General features: G+C 46.8%; 1 protein-coding gene across 1 annotated transcript; it reads left to right on the top strand.

Annotated features, from left to right (window-relative positions):
• Nucleotides 1-141: 141 nt before the first annotated feature.
• Nucleotides 142-15,848, top strand: RETREG3 (reticulophagy regulator family member 3). Its single transcript, XM_074940978.1, has 9 exons — nt 142-326; nt 5,441-5,547; nt 7,781-7,811; nt 9,843-9,969; nt 10,824-10,908; nt 11,341-11,478; nt 12,013-12,092; nt 12,727-12,859; nt 13,783-15,848. Exons 1-9 carry the CDS (start codon nt 142-144, stop codon nt 14,232-14,234), a joined length of 1,338 nt encoding a protein of 445 aa, XP_074797079.1. The 3' UTR covers nt 14,235-15,848.
• The last annotated feature ends 740 nt before the right edge of the window (nt 15,849-16,588 follow it).

Below are 16,588 nucleotides of genomic sequence, written 5' to 3'. Positions count from 1 at the left end.
AAGATGGCTGCGCTCTGCATTTCCCCAGTGGGGTCCGCCATGCGGCGGCAGCACGGGTGACCCCGCGACGGGGCCGGGCTGACCCGGGCCGCCTGTGACGTGCCGGCGCGGGGCGGCGCCCGGCCCCCTGGCGGGGAAGCCATGGCGGCCGCGGCCGGAGGGAGCCGGGCGGGCGAGCGGGAGCGGCGCGTGCGGGCGCTGAGCGCCGCCCTGCGGGCCCGGCTCGGGCCCTACGAGCCGCTGCTGGGCGCGCTGCAGGCCGCGCTGGTCTGGGAGCGGCCGGGCCGCGGCGCGCTGGGCTGGGCGGGCGCGCACGGCGCCTTCTGGTGAGCGGGGCCCGCGGGGGGCGGGGCCGGGGCCGGGGGGGCCTCGCGGGGGCCGGGGCCGGGGGGGCCTCGCGCCCGGCGGGGAGCCAGCGACCGGCTGGGCCCGCCGGGCTCCTGTTCCCTCGGGGGGTCCGGGGGGGGCGGGCGGTCTGCTGAGGGGCGGGGCGGGCCCGGGGGGGGCTAGCGCCCGAGGTGTCATGGTGTTAAACGCGCTAAAACCCCCGTGCTTTAAATGCAGGCGCGGGGGGGGCCCTCGGGGGCTTGCTGTGTGTGGGGGGGGGTCACCGCGGGAAAAGTTTGCGCCCCCCCCCCCCCCGGTCTAGGACACGAGTGCCCCGTACAGGCGGTTTTGTGAGCCGGTTTCTGAGAAACAGCTGCCTGGATCCTTCTCCAGCAGCGATCGAGCGGCCCTCGCGAGGAGGGCTGGGGGTCAGGGTCAGGGTCACGCTTCTGGTGGTCTGTGGAGCTGCTTCCTCAACGGGGCCCTGTGCCGAGACTGACATTAATTCTCCTTGCTGTTAAACGGCTGCAGCTGGTCGTCTGGGTTCAGGGTCCTGGCGTTTAGGCAGGCGCTGCCGAAAGGAAGAGGCTGCCGCTCGCCGACGGCGCAAGGATCCCGGCGTAATGGCAAAAATTCCGTTCTGCCGAGTCTAAACGTAAAAGGTTTCCAAGATGATGGAATTTCAAGGTTACATTACTCACAACAGTGCAATGGGTTTGGACCTCTAGTCTGAAGCCCAGGATGGACTGCTAGGCTGGTTTTGACTTTATCGGTCACAAGATATTTTCATAGCTCTGGCTATGGTCTTCCAACAGCCTCGTGCAGCTGTGGGGGGCCTGACTTGGAACAAGAGAAAATCCTTTGTGATGGTTGTAACACTGTTCTGTTCCTCCGTCCCCTCACCTCCCTGGGGACTTTCCACATCCTACATCAGTCACCAGCCTTCTGACTGCGAGAGAATGATGAGGTCCAAAGGGAGCCTGAGTCAATGCTATTAAGTTAACTAAAGAGGATTGCTGTCTGGGTAATTACAAGTGCAGATCCGCCCTCCAGGGGCTGAGCATAAGGAACCAGCCCTTCATAGTGAAATGGACTACAATTTAGGCCACTGGGTCTGGCCTTACATCTTCTAAATCACAAAGAAATGGGTGATAAAGTAACAGTTAATCTTAATAGGTGAAATCAAGTAAAGTCCATCTAGCTGTGTTCTCCTAGCAAAGCCTTGACCAGCTGGCAATTTCATGTAAGAAACAATTCTCAAGTTAGACTAAAAGCAGTAAAATTCAGCAGTGTAAGTGTGAGTATTGTCGATGGGGCTTCCACTCCTGAGGTGCCTGGAACCCTTGAGTAGGCTCCTACTGGCAAAAGTCACGTGTTTAGGAAGAGGGAAGATTCAAAGTGGCCGACATTGGGAGCCCTTTCTAGCACATAATGTTCTTGTTGAGGTCTCCACTGAGAAATAGCATTCACAAAAAGTAGGAAATTTATAACAGGGTTTCCTGTTGATCAGCTTGAGCTTTCAGATGTTTAATTTGTTAATCAGAAGGCTGTCTCATCTGACAGTTTTCAGAGTCTGTTTAATCTCCAGGCAGTGTTACAAAAGCAATGCTGTTTGGACTCGTTTTACACTCATGGCACCAGGAGGAGGAGCACATAAAAACACGTTCAGAAGGCTTTACTATACAATCCTTTACCCAGTTATCACTCTGATAGTACTGGGTGGTAACTTGTTTCTGTCAGTGTGACTGTTCAAAATTGCGAACAGTTGCCCAAAGTAACTGTTGAAATCTGTTAACTTGCTTCTATGTTGACTAGTTATTGCAGAGGTCTCATAAATTCAATCTCAATATCCGGCTCCAGGGGCCCCACAAAGGACTAACTGGGAGTCACATGAATGGCAGGGAACGAAGTAGTGAGACAAAGTAATTATTCAAAGTTGCCACTACCTGGAGGTACCGATGTCATTCTCTGAACACTGACATTGACAAAGCAAGTAGCAGCTGCAGTGGCAGGAGTAGCTGTGGGTGGCTGTAATGGACAGGCTGGTTGGGAGGGTAACAGGGAAGTAATTCCCAGTGCGTGTCTTGTGAAGAGGCTACTAAGCTTCATGTTTGTTTAAAGTTTTAATATAAAAATGCCTAAAAGAGAAGTTGTCTCCGTATGTAACCATAACTCTGCTGGAGTTCTTGGAACACACTCTCGTTATGGTGTTTATACAGACAACATGACTATGTTGGGGGCGCTTAAACGATCCCTGATATTTAAGCTGCAGGCAGTTATCTTCATAGCTTCATGCACTGTGTCCCTCCGTGGTATCCAAATGCCTCATTAGTTTGGTTTTCCTCTTCCATCGTGATTTCCATCTGCATTTCCTCCAGGAGGAAATTGTGAAGTGCCCTGAGGGAGGGGAATCACTATACGCTGTGCCTCTCAGGAGGAACTGCTTTCATTGGACAATCCTTTATAACCATAAGTGGCTGGTCACATGCTCTTGTTTTGACAGCACTGAACTGTGGTGTTTGTCTAATACCCGGCCATGGTAGGAAGGCTTATGTGAAATTACCTCTTCTGTGCAGTATGTGTTTCTCTGGGTTTTCAACAAATAATCTCCAGATTTAAACCACCATTTGGAAAGGGGATAAACTGTTAGCATGCGCTCCCAATCAAATGACTGCATAGACCCACTTAGCTGTAGTTAATGATTGCTAGGCTATAATTGACCTTTGTGTGTTTTCTTATAAAAACAAAAATACCCTACATGCATATCTATGTCTTGTGGCTGTATTTTTCCTCGTGTCCCAGTCTGATTCTTCTAGGCATGTAGCCAGTCTTCAGAATTCAACCATTTCTGTTGCTTTCCTTTGTGCATGTACTTCTTGCGCTGTGTATTTGTCTGGATGGATTTCAATGCAGCTTATTCATGTTGCCTTATTGACTGCTGAGTATTTGAACCTTGAGCTAGGGAATTTAAATGATCTGCTTTTCTTCCAAAACTGGATTCACATCTTACAAAATATCACACAGGGTGGGGAGAAATCTAGTGCAGAACTGAGCCAGAACACAACATAAGAATGGTCATACTGGTCAGATCAATGGTCTGTCTAGCCCAGTATCCTGTCTTCCACCAGTGGTCAGTGTCAGATACTTCAGAGGGAATGACCAGAATGAGGGCAGTTATTGAGTGATCTATCCCGTGTCCTGCAGTCCCAGCTGCTGGCATTCAGAGGTTTAGGGGGACACAGGGCATCTGGTTGCATCCCTGACTTGGAGGACGATCCTCCACAAACGTATCTAATTTTTTGTTCAACCCAGTTATAGTTCTGGCCTTCACAACATCCCCTGGCAATGAGATACAAAGACTTATTGTGGGTTTTGTGAAGAAGTACTTTGTTATGTGTGGGGTTTTTTGGGCTTTTTTTGTTTTTTTTTAAACCTGCTACCTATTCATTTCACTGGGTGACCCCCTGGTCCTTGAATCATGGGAAGGAGTAAATAAGACTTCCTGATTCCCGGTCTTCATCCTAGACATGATTTTATAGACCTCTGTCATATCCCTCTCCTTAGTTGTCACTTTTCTAACCTGAACAGTCCCAGTCTTTTTAACTTCTTTTGAATTTGTAGAGGGTTTAATTCTTCAGTCTCTTAAGCTACTGGAATGTCTGCTTGTTTTGGTATGGATTATGGATTTTAAGCTCTAACTGGCATTGTGCCATGGTGTGACCATGCTATTGGAGCACAAGTGGGGAAACAGCCATATTGAGAAGAGCTACGCAGCATTTCTTCTGATTCCATCAGTTTTCTGTCCTTAATCAATCCACAGCAAGCTTTTTTTAATGCTAAATGCGACTTGTCTTTTTGCCTGATCTTTGCCCTGTGAATTCCCTCCATGGGACCTGTCACTTGCTTGGCCCTACCAGCTGGTGCTTTATGGTAGACAAACACATGTCCTGAACAGTCTGTATGATTAAAAATAGATAAGAGCTTTGGTACTGAACCTTATTATTGTCATAATTAAGCAATAATCGCTACAAAATCCGTTAGTTTTACCATTTGACTGATTTAGTTAATAGCCTGAGGGGAAGCTGAAAAGACTGGACAGACGTTGAGCTTGTGAGCTATTTCAGCAGTTGAGGAAGATGGGAACTAGGGGTACTGGTGTCAAACTGTTAATTACTCTTTTAGAGTCTTTTTAGCAGCGGATAATTCCAGATGAGCACCATTAAGTTCAGGATTCTGTGTAGGGAGTAGGAAACTCATAGGGAGGGACCCGTCTGCAAGCAGAAAACCTCAATACTCAAAACTAACTACCTTTTAAACGAGAAAGTGGGGACGAAGGTGACAGTTTGTGCCTTGGGACCACTGATGGCCTCCACCAAACTAGCTGTAAACTGAGGCTGTGGGGCACAGAAACCCTGAACAAACATGAAACATGTCTTTAAGGTTCTAGAGGCAACTTGGTGTAAAAACAACCACTCCTCCTACCCCGGCTAGGTGAGTGGAGGACTGGTTGACCTCCCTTTCTCCATCATACAACACTTTCCAGGGTGGCTGGTTAGTCTGAGGTGTAATAGATACAAGACGAAGAACACTCATGAATAAAATGTTTTTGCATCTCCTAATTCCTGATTAATTCAAAAACCACTTTGACTCAGAATTGGAGGCATCTGCCAGATCCTGACTAGTGCACAAAGCCAAGCATCTTTAATGTCAGTGTGGCTTGTGGAAATGCTGACAGACTAACTAGAGTGATGCAAACATCACTCGTCTCATACTGCCTTGCTGCGGTGGTTAGTTGCTGTACTCCCTGCTCATTCAAGAGAGTAAGATAAAACTGGTGTCTTCAACGTACATATAAAATTATTTTAGAAATAAATCAGGGTGAGCTCCAAACACCTGAGTAACAAGAATATCCAGTTCCATTAGATCGGATACCAGTCTTGATTTGAGATGTCTGCTGCCCCCGAAGACCAAATGAGCTATTTTCTTACTTCACCCAACCCAGTTGGTCAGTGCATTTAACTAGAGGTGCTAATTTGAGAGGCCTGGTACAACAGTAGAAACAGACCCATGTGCTCACTGCGGACTCTTTCTCTGCTTCTTTTTTATTTTGCAGTTTTTTGGCACTGACTTCCCTTCGGCTGGTGTTCTTGGTTGCATTTGGCCTGATAATAATAGTTTGTTTAGATCAATGGAAGAATAAAATCTGGCCTGAAATTAAAGGTAAGATGCTGCAGTTAGAGCTGGCCCCTGAAAATGACACCTGTTTCTCAACTTCCCACCACACACTCTTTCTCTGCACCATTTGGCTTTAAATATGCCTCAGACAGAGTCACGAAGGGCTAGATTCACAATAGGACTTATGCGGGTGAATTCCAGAACCAGACCCCACGGGGATTCGCAAAACCTCTGCAGAGCTGCTGCCAAACCCTGCATGCGCCTAAACTCACTCAGCACCTAAGGTTTTGCCGTAAAAGTTCACTAGATGCCTATGTTTTTGTCCCTGAGCATGTGCACTGCAGCCCCATGTAGGCATGTGAACGACTCAGCCCCAGTGCAATGCCCGAACTGGGGAAAGGTGATCTGCCCCCTGCCTAGCTTGCCTGTGGAGCCCGATCCGTTAAACTGCCTCAGAGTGGGCCACAAATGTGAACAGCTGGTAGGGGGGCTTCCCTCATAACTTTTAGCCCAGTGGTTAGGCTACTCACCTAGAATGTGGGAGAGCCCCTGGTTCAAGTCCCCCCCTTCCACCTGTGTGGGAGAGAATTTGAACAGGGATGTACTACCTTTCAGGTGAGTGCTCTTATATCTGGGCTATGTGATCCTGATGGGAGATGTGCTCGCTCTCTCTCTCCCCCCCCTAATGAAGCTGTCCACAGTGAATAAATGTAAAAAGTTGTTGGAACAGGAGAACTGGATCCTGGGTCTTCCACGTCCTGGGTGAGTGCTCGACCCCCTAGGCTGCAAGTCATTCTCATGCCTGTGTGCTTGTGTGGGCAGTTGTGTTGCTTTCTGGCCCAGTGACTTTTAAAAATTATTTTTGCACGGTGAGGTAGCCCCACATCAGAGTATCCTGTAGCCCAGTATTTATGGCCCTTACCTGAGAGGCTGCAGATCCCAGTTCAAATCCCTCCCTTCCCCCCTGAGGTGTACGGGGGGGGGGAGGAGGGGAGTTAACTGGGATGTGGAAACCCCCCAGTTTGAGGGCCCTAACCACTTGGCTAAAAGTTCCGAGGGGGGTCTTCCTCCTTCTCCTCTTCCCTCCTTGCACAAGGTGCCTAGTGCCAAGAGTGGGTTTTCAGCTGAGAATCCCAAACAGAAGGAGGAGCCTATCTCAGGGGGGTGGGGCTTAGCACAGACACACACACCCCACTTGGCTCCTCCCAGGAGCTAGCTTAGGTGAGGAGCCAGTCAGTGACACAATTTGATATTCTAGTAGTGCCCACGATAGATTGACTGCACAGAAGACACAAGTCTGCCCCAATGAGCTTCCAGTTTAAGAAATCAGAGCTTGCAGGGTAGGACTGGATTGGTTTTCTCACTTGAACACACTGGAAATTGTTTCAGAGTGTTTGTAAGGTAATAAATAGTGGTTGTCAGAGACCCAGCCTCATTATGGAGATTCTGAGAGGGGCGGAATTGTCAAGAACTGTCAGTTACTTGAATACCAAAGTGTTCAGTAAATCACCAGCTCTAACGTAGAACTCAGCCATCCTTGCCTTGAACACATAAGATTTGATGCACAGCCCACTCACTACCTACAAACAAATCGGTGTGTGATCTGCAGGCTCCCCAGGGGTAACTCCCTGGCTAGCTAGTTGAGGTTAGGTAATAAGCATTAATATGGTCTTCCAAGAGACAACACAAGCTGAGGCATAGAAGCTGGCAGTGATTCCTGGCATCAACTTTCTTTGGAAGGTAGGCAGGCTTATGGTGGCTGTGTGCTGCTAATTGTTTCTACTTATCTTGAGGGTTGTATATTCAAGTCCCTCAATAGTCCCAAGCTGTGTCAGTTCTCTAAGCTAGCCTGTCTCTGGGTCACTTATCAACCCCAGTCCAGGAAGTAAGGCTCTCCTGGATGTCTCTGAATTATGAGCAAATCGTCCATTCCTCAGCACACCCAGTATAGTAACAGGTATGTAGGCTGCATTTTGAAACAGGACTGGTAGTTCTTGCTTGTGGTTAAGTCTAAAATGAGCTATTCGTGATTTGCAGAACAGAATAGCCATCCAGTCATTCTCTCTAATGGTACCTGTTGTGACACAGAGGGGGAGGGCTGTCTCAGGCTGTCCTATGAGAATATGATGCAGAACAACGGATTTTTGGTTAATTACCTTTATCAGTCACACTGGTTGTTTCCCAGCCTCATACAAGTTTTAGTCAAATTCCCATTAGCTGAGCATTCTTACTGAAAAATTCCTTGTAACTAATTCCGTGTCTGTTCTTAATATTTTAGTGGCAAGATCTGACGAATTGGACAATGAGAGGTATGGAACACTAATTAAATCCCTCTTTTTTTCCCTTCTGGTTTGCTGCTGTGTTGGTACTTTGTTATGATGACAGAACTCGCTCATTTTTTGCACATGCTTGTCATATCTGCTCAGTTTCAGAGGGGGGGAGGGGTTCTGTTCTGCCTCTGCCACAAGCTTTTGTTCTGACCTTGGGCCAGTCACTGAACCTCTCCCTGCCCACACAGCCTCGTGTGTAAAATGGGGATAATGTTCACGTCGGCTTTGTAAAGACCCCACTACGTTAAAGTTTTCTTGTGGTGCCTTTAAAGTTCATTGAGAGCTCCCTTGCAAGTGTGACAGAATAACCTTTTTTGAAATGAGAACTTGTCAAACTTCTCTGACCAGAGCTGGATTTACTGCAGGCTTCCCTGGTGGTTAGTGTGCCCCTGAGTGCAGCATTAACAACAAAACTAGAACTCTAGGGGTTTTGTCCTCCATAACAGTACTTTCCTCTCTCCAGGCACAGCTTACATAGAAACGGCCAGACTGGGTCAGACCAATGGTCCATCTAGCCCGGTATCCTGTCTTCCGACAGTGGCCAGTGCCTCAAGTCTCAGAGGGGATGAACAGAACAGGACAATTTCTGTCTATCCCCTGCAGTCCAGTCCCAGCTTCTGGCAGTCAGAGGTTTAGGGACACCCACAGCATGGATTGTGTCTCTGGCCATCTTGGCTAACAGCCATTGAGGAATCTATCCTTCATGAACATATCTAGTTCTTTTTTAATCCAGTTACACTTTTGGCCTTCACAACATCACCTGGCAATGAATTCCACAGGTTGACTGTGTGAAGAAATACTTTGTTTTGTTCATTTTAAACCTGCTGCCTATTAATTTCATTGGGTGACCCCTGGTTCTGGTGTTATATGAAGGGGTAAATAACACTTCCTTATTCGCTTTCTCCACACCATTCATGATTTTATAGACCTGTCATATGTCTCCTTAGTTGCCTGTTTTCTAAGCTAAACTATCCCACTCTTTTCAATCGCTCCTTGTATCTAGCTGTTCTACACCCCTAATCATTTTTGTTGCCCTTTTCTGTACCGTTTCCAGTTCTAATGCCCTTTGTTTTAGATGGTGTGACCAAAACTGCACGCAGTATTCAAGATGTGGGTGTACGATGGGTTTAAACAGTGACATTATATTTCCCTCTCCTTATTTATCCCTTTGCTAATGGTTCCTCACAGACTAGCTTTTTCTTGTCTGCTCTGTTGTTCACTTGCACTAAATAGCCAAATCAATCTTTCGAAAGTTTACGTTGTAAAACCCCTCAAATGTTAGAAAACCACCTAATCAGGTGTCACAAAAGTGTCTCTCTCGAGTGACCTGGCACAGGAGGAAGCGCTCTTCCGAAGGCACAGATACCATGTGACCTAAGGTTAATGAGCACGAGCAGACGCTACCAAAAGTAGCCTTTCAAAAGTGACGACAAATTTCCACTAACTAGGTCACAGCGCTCCTTGGAAACTTGGCACTGAATTCTTGCAAGGGGTGGGGAGGTGTAAACGCCAAGAAATAACTCGAATGTACTGGCTAAATCCCCCTGCCTCAGCCTTAGCTGAACTAAAAGATGAAGCTTCAAGCAGGGCTTTCCTCCATTTCACTGTAACTCAGTCTAAACTGTGTTAGTGATCGCCAAAATCCTTGTGTGCTCTAATTGGATGCACGTGATTGTTATGGGAGTTTGCACAACATGGGGCCTGCCAGCTGCTTTTGACATCCAACAACTTGCAAGTTCTTGCATTCTAATTGCCGTACTCAGCTAATTATTAGCTGTCTGTAATTTAAAGAAAACTGGGGTGTATATCAAATGGCAGATGGGTCTAGCTATTTGATTTTTTCCAAGTGCTAGGTCTGGTGTTCCAGACTTAGGGCAGCTGGTGGAGGGGGGAGAAAGTGCTTTTGAAACAATGCTTCTGTAATGAAGAGTGCCCTATATTAAGGTCAGTTTAGTAACACCATGTGGCTCAGTGGACACCTGCGCACTAATTATTCTGCCTTCTCTGTAGCTGGGGCTATGTTCACCCTCAGTTGCTGAGTGTGCCGGAGCTGTGTCACCATTTAGCTGATGGATGGGTTACTGGGGTCACCTTCTTAAGGAACCTCTTCGTTTTCAAAAAGCAAAATCCCGGCAAGGTAAGAGTACACGTACTTGGGCAAACTAAACCCTTGGCATCTAATCTTTGATGCAGACAGCCACTCTGTGTATTGCAGGAGCATCCAGAATGGGTACATGTGTTCCAAACATAAGATGTTCCCTGCCCCCGAAGAGCTCCCACTCTGAAAAAGGGAGGTGGAAAGGGATAGAACATACAAGCGAGCGGGGCGGGGAGATGGCAACTTTGCTTGTTTTCATTTTGTTTTATTTAGCTGTAAATGTAGCTGTTCCTTCTGTGGGTATTGGTCTGAAGTGTCTGCTATTAACCTCACAGTTCTTTCCCTGAGTCTGGCTTTTAATAACTTAAAAACCAAACCAGGAAGTGGTTTGAGAATCTTTTTTTTTTTTTTTTCCCCTCACTTCCTATAGAAAAGAGAACCAGTGTTATACAATCACAGTTGTCACTAGGCTGAGTAGTGTGAAGAGGCTGAATAATTAGACACTTATTACTGTGATTGCAGCCTCATGAAACATGCCCCTACTCCCTCCTTTGGAAGGGACCATCTCCCATAACCTTACATTTGCTTGTCAGCACAGACACTGTAGTATCTTACCCTACCTACAGCAGTGAGCAGTAACTTAAGTTCCCTTTAAATTGCCAAGGTGTCTTGGGATGATAGACAAAATCTCTTAAAATGAGATGTTTTGGTATCTATTCTAATGAAATACGATTGCCTAAGACAACCGGAGTATCCAAACAGTGTTGCTGATATTTGATCTGTTGCTTCTTGGCCTGGAACTCTCAAGAAAACAACCCAGTTACACCAGCTGAAGTCACCTGATTTGGTTATTTTAATGCTATGGAAACTCATGCTTTCTACTATGCCTTCAGTTTTGCCTTTTAGTGTGTGGAGTCTTTACTTTCTTGGCTGTTCTGGGCCGGTACATTCCTGGACTCTTGCTCTCATACCTTATGCGTAAGTACAACATTCCTCAGTCAAACAAGGTTTGTAAACAGAGAGCTGGGGCAGTATCTCGAACGTAGACTCAGAGGTGCAGCGGATATGAGCGGCTAAAATTCTGACACATACAATATAAAATGCGGTTGCTCTTGTGCTAGGATGTTAAAATGTTAGGAGAGATTGGCCAGCTAGTCCCCAATATGCTCTGTGTGCATGTCTGTTTAGGCAGTTACGTGCAGTAAATGCTCTAATATGTTGCTATCTTAGTTCTAGTAAGTCAGCACAGATCTGCACTGCTCTCTACCTAGCTTCTGACGCATTGGATTGTGTGCATACAGCACAGCAAAACTGAGTTTTGTATCTGTATACTGCATCCCAAAACACTTGATTGACAGATCTGCCAAGTAGCACAGGCAAGTTTCTAACCAGCTTCCCCATTTACCTCAGTGCTCTTCATCCTGCTATGGCCTCTCGCGGTGTACCACAGACTGGGGCAACGCATGTACATGAAGCTGGAGCCAGCTCTGCAGCGGTTGGATTTTAGCGTTCGAGGCTACATGATGTCAAAGCAACGAGTGAAGCAATGTAAGATTCCAAGAGTTTCTGAAACTAACCAGACAAACAGCCAGCCCTTGAAATCTACAAACAGTTGCTGACATGAACCCTGAGTCATGGGGCGTGAAGGCAACTGCATGTGTTTTACAGCATTCATTTTGAGTTCTGTTGTCAAATATTCGCAGCTCCCCCACAGAGATGAAGTTATGCAACGACACGGGGTCCCTGCTTTCTACAAATTCCCAATGGCTCCTTTCCCCTTTCTCAGCTGTGGGAACGCAAGAGCACTAAGTGTTGCTTGGTGAAAGCTGATTTTTGTTTGTAGCCTCTCTCTCTCCAGTGTGAGGTTGCTGCTGAGCTTTGTTCTATTTGGCACTAAATCTGCAGCAGCCCAAACCAGTAATTATAGAGCCCACGTTTAACACAACAGCATTTCGATCTGTGATAGACTGACACCCTTTGGTCTACATTTGAAGTGACTTTCTGCCCAGCCTAATGTTATGCTTAAATGTTGCCTTGTCTGCCCTGACAATAATGGGAGATTTCTGCTCTGACTCATGGCAGTGCGCCAGCGAGCGCTGAACCAGGAGCCTGCTGATGCTGGGAGTGACAGCGAAGAAGAACTTGCTGCATTCTGTCCCAAGGTAACCAGGCATCTCTGCAAATTTCAAAGTCAAGCAAGAAAGCCTCCAGTGCATTGATGGCTTTTGTGTGTCTGAAGCAGATTTGTGATAAAATGGCAGCCTTGGAATGCTCTCTGGCCCCGAGCCTAGGGTATCAGGTGGAGAGGAACATCTGGGCAGAGTCTGGCTGCAGGCTTTCATACACTGTCAAGCCTTCCTGTGCTCCGAGATTAGTCTGGCTGCAGTGCTCTCAACCCACTCAGTTAAACCCACATCTTATCTGTGTATCTTTAAAAGCTTGAACTTTCCAGTCCTTCAGTCTGAAGGACCTAACTCTCAAAGGTATCTCTGTTACCTTTTCCACACCCCTGCTACCAATCCTGTCCCAAGCCAGATGTTGCACCTGAATTGGCCATCAGGGTATTGGGGAGCAGTGTGGAGCCAGCACACCACACCCCTCCTCTTCCAACACCTTAGGGACTAATGCCCCTCCTTCACAGTGCTCCCCGCCCAGGGGTAGCAATGCAGCAAGCAAGTCTCACGTGGGAGCCTGTCATGCTGGGTCATGGGAATCTTTCTACCTTGGAGCACAGAAACAATCTTAGCCAGTAGGGCTGATGTTCTTCTAATTATATTTTTCTTCTCTGCTTCAAAGCTGGATGATTCTGTAGTTGCTAAGGAACTGACTATCTCCGACTCTGAGCATTCAGATGCTGAAGTTTCCTACACTGAGAATGGGACGTTTAACCTGTCAAGGGGACAGACTCCACTGACTGAGGGATCTGAAGGTGAGAGAGAAGAAACAGTCTCCTAAAGGCAAAGGGACTCTACTCTTCAGGGTGGTGGATGCTGAGGAGGGAAATGAGGAAAATCGACCAGATGCATTTCCTGAGAATTGAGCTCTGGTGTATAATGTTCCCCTGCTAGCTGCCACAGGATGAAGAGCTCCTTGTCCTGTCTGAATAGATCCTTTTCCCACATACGGTGCCTAGATAGTCTGTTTTACAGCTACCAAAAGAGGGAATGTAAGCCTAAGCCGTCAGGCCAGGCCTTCTGCAAAATGGTCTGACTAGAAAGTGTCTGCTAGGGCAGGCACACAGATGATCTAAGCCTTTTCAGTATGGAAATGTGGCACTGATTTAACTGAAGGTGTCCTTTTAAACCAAGGCAGTTAAACTCATGCAAGTTCCTGGGTAGATGCTTATTCTGGTTCACCTTAATCAGTTTCTAATTAACTTGAGAGAAACTGAAGTAAGCCTGGTTTAAACAGAGATGAGTGTCCACACGGCGGTTTGTACCAGTTTAGTTAAATCAGTTCAAAGTGTAACACCTATAGTAAAACCAGTCAATATACTCTCATAGCCGAGTCCTTAATCTCAGAGGGTTCAACATCTGAGTACCCTCTGCTGGCTGACTGTGAAAGAAGCCTGGGAGGACATGGTTTCTCTCCGCACTAGCTGTCCCCTGCAGTATCCTCACTCTCTTGGTTAAGAGAGCAACTTTTGTCGGTCATGCCTGCCAGAGGAAAGTGACACTAAGTGTAGTTTGGTCAGAGGAGGCAAGTAGGTAGCTTATTTGGGGACCAGGATAATGGTTTCTTTCATCAAAGATGGCCGAACTCTGCAGAGGATCAGTATGACACTGTCTGTCATGCTTGCCTGATGGATTTGGATAGCCCGTAAGCTTACAGCTGTTTCTTTTTCCCTTCTAGATCTTGATGGTCACAGTGACCCTGAAGAATCTTTTGCCAGGGATCTCCCTGACTTCCCTTCCATAAATCCAGAGGTGACTGGAATAGATGATGAAGATGACACCAGCATTGGGATTCCCAGCCTTGCTTACCGCTCGCAAGGCATGGAAGATCTGCGTCACCCACATGACCAAGAAGAAGCTGTCCCTGCGCTCCTACTAGGGACACTGCCCTCTGCAAACAATCTTACAAATAACTTAGCTGGATTTGTCACCAGAGGCATGATACAATTAGCCTTGTCAGGAACCTCTCAGCCAGGCCCCTTATGCAGTGACAATCCCCAGAGAGGCACGAAAACCTATCTTAGAACCTCCAGCTCCGATTTGGACACCGATGCAGAAGGGGATGACTTTGAACTGTTGGATCAGTCAGAGCTGATCCAGCTGGATCCAGCTGGCTCCCGAGGCCAGTAAGCAATCATACTTCCTTCTCTTCTGATTTTTCTGTCATGAGTAGCAGAGGGGAATCTTCAGCAGAAAAAGCGTTGTACAGTAATCTAAATTGTCTCCTGTGGGTACAAGTAGTATGGCAACCAGTCGTGGCTGGGTACATCACTGTGATGTGAATTTGTAGGGCTAGCTTGGATTTCAAAATAAACCATGCTTTGGTAGTTCACAGGGCAGAGGCTTTTGCTGCAATAGCCCCAGTCGCACCCACACATCACTCTGCATTGTCTCCTGTGACGCTCCTTGCCCTAACCCAAACCTGCTCACTTGAAACAAGAACTGCTGAGTGTGTCTGCAGCTGTAGTGCCCCTTGGCAGACCGACTTCAGTTTGTCAGGAATGTTCTTGCACCAGCCCAGTCTCTCGCATGCAGACACTCAGCAGAAGGTGAACAGGACTGGTTTCCTCTTAAAAACCTGGATTATGCTATTTTAACTTAAAATTCCCTACTCCTAAGTCATTCACAAAAACAACTGACATTTCTCCCTCCTCACTCAGTAGTATCCAGCTGTCTTGGGTAGAAAAAACAACCTTGGTATTGCTGACGTAATGGCAAAAGCAGTATCCTCACAAGTAATGACAGAATTCATATTGCTCCCATCAAAACTCAAGCTTTCGAGTGATGCTAGTTTATAAAAGTCATAATGGCAATAACTCATCTACTGTGCTGGTTCCAGTCCTTCGGGGAGCGTCTCTGTGCAGCAGCTGCTATTGCATTGGATTGACACTCTGCAGAACTAAATTCTCCCACTTTGCTCTAGAGCAGCTACTGCCTGGGCAATAGCAATACGACCTTCCGCACCCTGCCCCGGCATGGAACTCCTTAGGTGCTGTGGAGGGACTTCCTGGTGGGGGTGGAGGGGATTCGGTCTCCATGGCCCATTTCGTTCTTGGCCTCTGTGACATTGCCCAGTCTGAGGTAGTATTGTGCAGTGAGAACTCCTATCCACTAGGCCACCAGCTCATGTCACACACGCCACCAAACAACTGGGAGATGGTAGCTATTTTTGGTCACTTTTAGACTTGAGCCAGCAACCTGAAGGGGAGGCTCTGTAAAGTGACCGGCCTGAGCCATCCAGTCCCTAAATTTCCCAATGCTTTTCTAAGCCACAGAAATTGATACCGATTACACTTGTGCAGCAAGCAGCTTATCTCTTCAGGGAAATTTTCTTGTTCACTTCAGTTCTAGCTTTCATTTTATTTGTGCATTTTTAAGTCAAAGTTAGGCTGAATGCAGACTACTTGTCTGGAAATCGTGGCCATATAGAAATCTAAGCTATAAAATGGACGTATGTTGGTATTGGATTTAAATTCAGGAATTAGGTGACCTTTCTAGGTTATGAATAAGAAAAAAACTATGGATGTTTTATCCATAATTAGTATCAAATCAACCTAGTAGGTTAAAAATCAACCTTAGCGATGGTGCAGCAAGGGCACCCCATAATAACCAAAATGGACATGGGCCTAAATTGGCATTGAAAACAAAATATAGAAATAGCTCCACCCCCAAATCCTTAATTGGGTTAATTTGGATACTGTATGTACTTGGCTTTTATACAGTCTGAAAATTACTCATTAAAAATACAAAGATCTTGTTCACTGAGCTTGGAAAGGAATCAGTGCCCTTTACCTACTATCAGACCTGCTTCTAGCTGCCTCTGATGACACTCCTGCCTCAGTGCTGAGGTATCCAGTGTGGCTGGGATTATTCCAGTACCATGGATATGACTACAGAAAGTGCTCTTTGTAGGCTGCCTTCTCAGGAGTCTCTTGTCACTGCCTACAGCTTTCATGTCAGTAAATGGCGATTTCTCTTGGCTTGCAGGCTACATTAACAAATGCAAAAGACTAGAATCTGCCTCATATCACTTGGGAGCAATAACTAAATGAGCCACTAACTAGCACTTTAAATTGAAACTATAAACCTGAGACTAGATTCTAAAATCTACTTAGTATAGTCATTCTGCTCACCTACAAGGCTCTGATGGGTGTCCTCCTCAGCTGATCTAGTGAAACTTTAATCCTTATTGGTAAGGGATTTTCTGGGAATAATTCTTGAACGTTAGAGGGTATATTGCTGTAAACTACCACGTTGCTGGAACTGCCTTTCACCAAGGGCATGGAATGGGTTTAGAGAGCAGACCTCAACCTGTCACGCTTGACAGGTTGTCAGTCTCACTTTGGGGGTTGAGAGGTTTTCAAACTGGTGATGGGAGGCCTGTGTTATAGGGAAGAGTAGCTGCCTCTTACAGTGTCAGGCACTAGATTCTGGAACCAAGCACAGCAGCAGCCAAGGCATGCATACTCACGGTTTTGTTAAAC

Source organism: Natator depressus, chromosome 27, assembly GCF_965152275.1.
Source record: "Natator depressus isolate rNatDep1 chromosome 27, rNatDep2.hap1, whole genome shotgun sequence".
NCBI lineage: Eukaryota > Metazoa > Chordata > Testudines > Cheloniidae > Natator > Natator depressus.
Note: the sequence above shows the minus strand (reverse complement) of the source record. Positions and strands in the feature narration are given on the sequence as shown.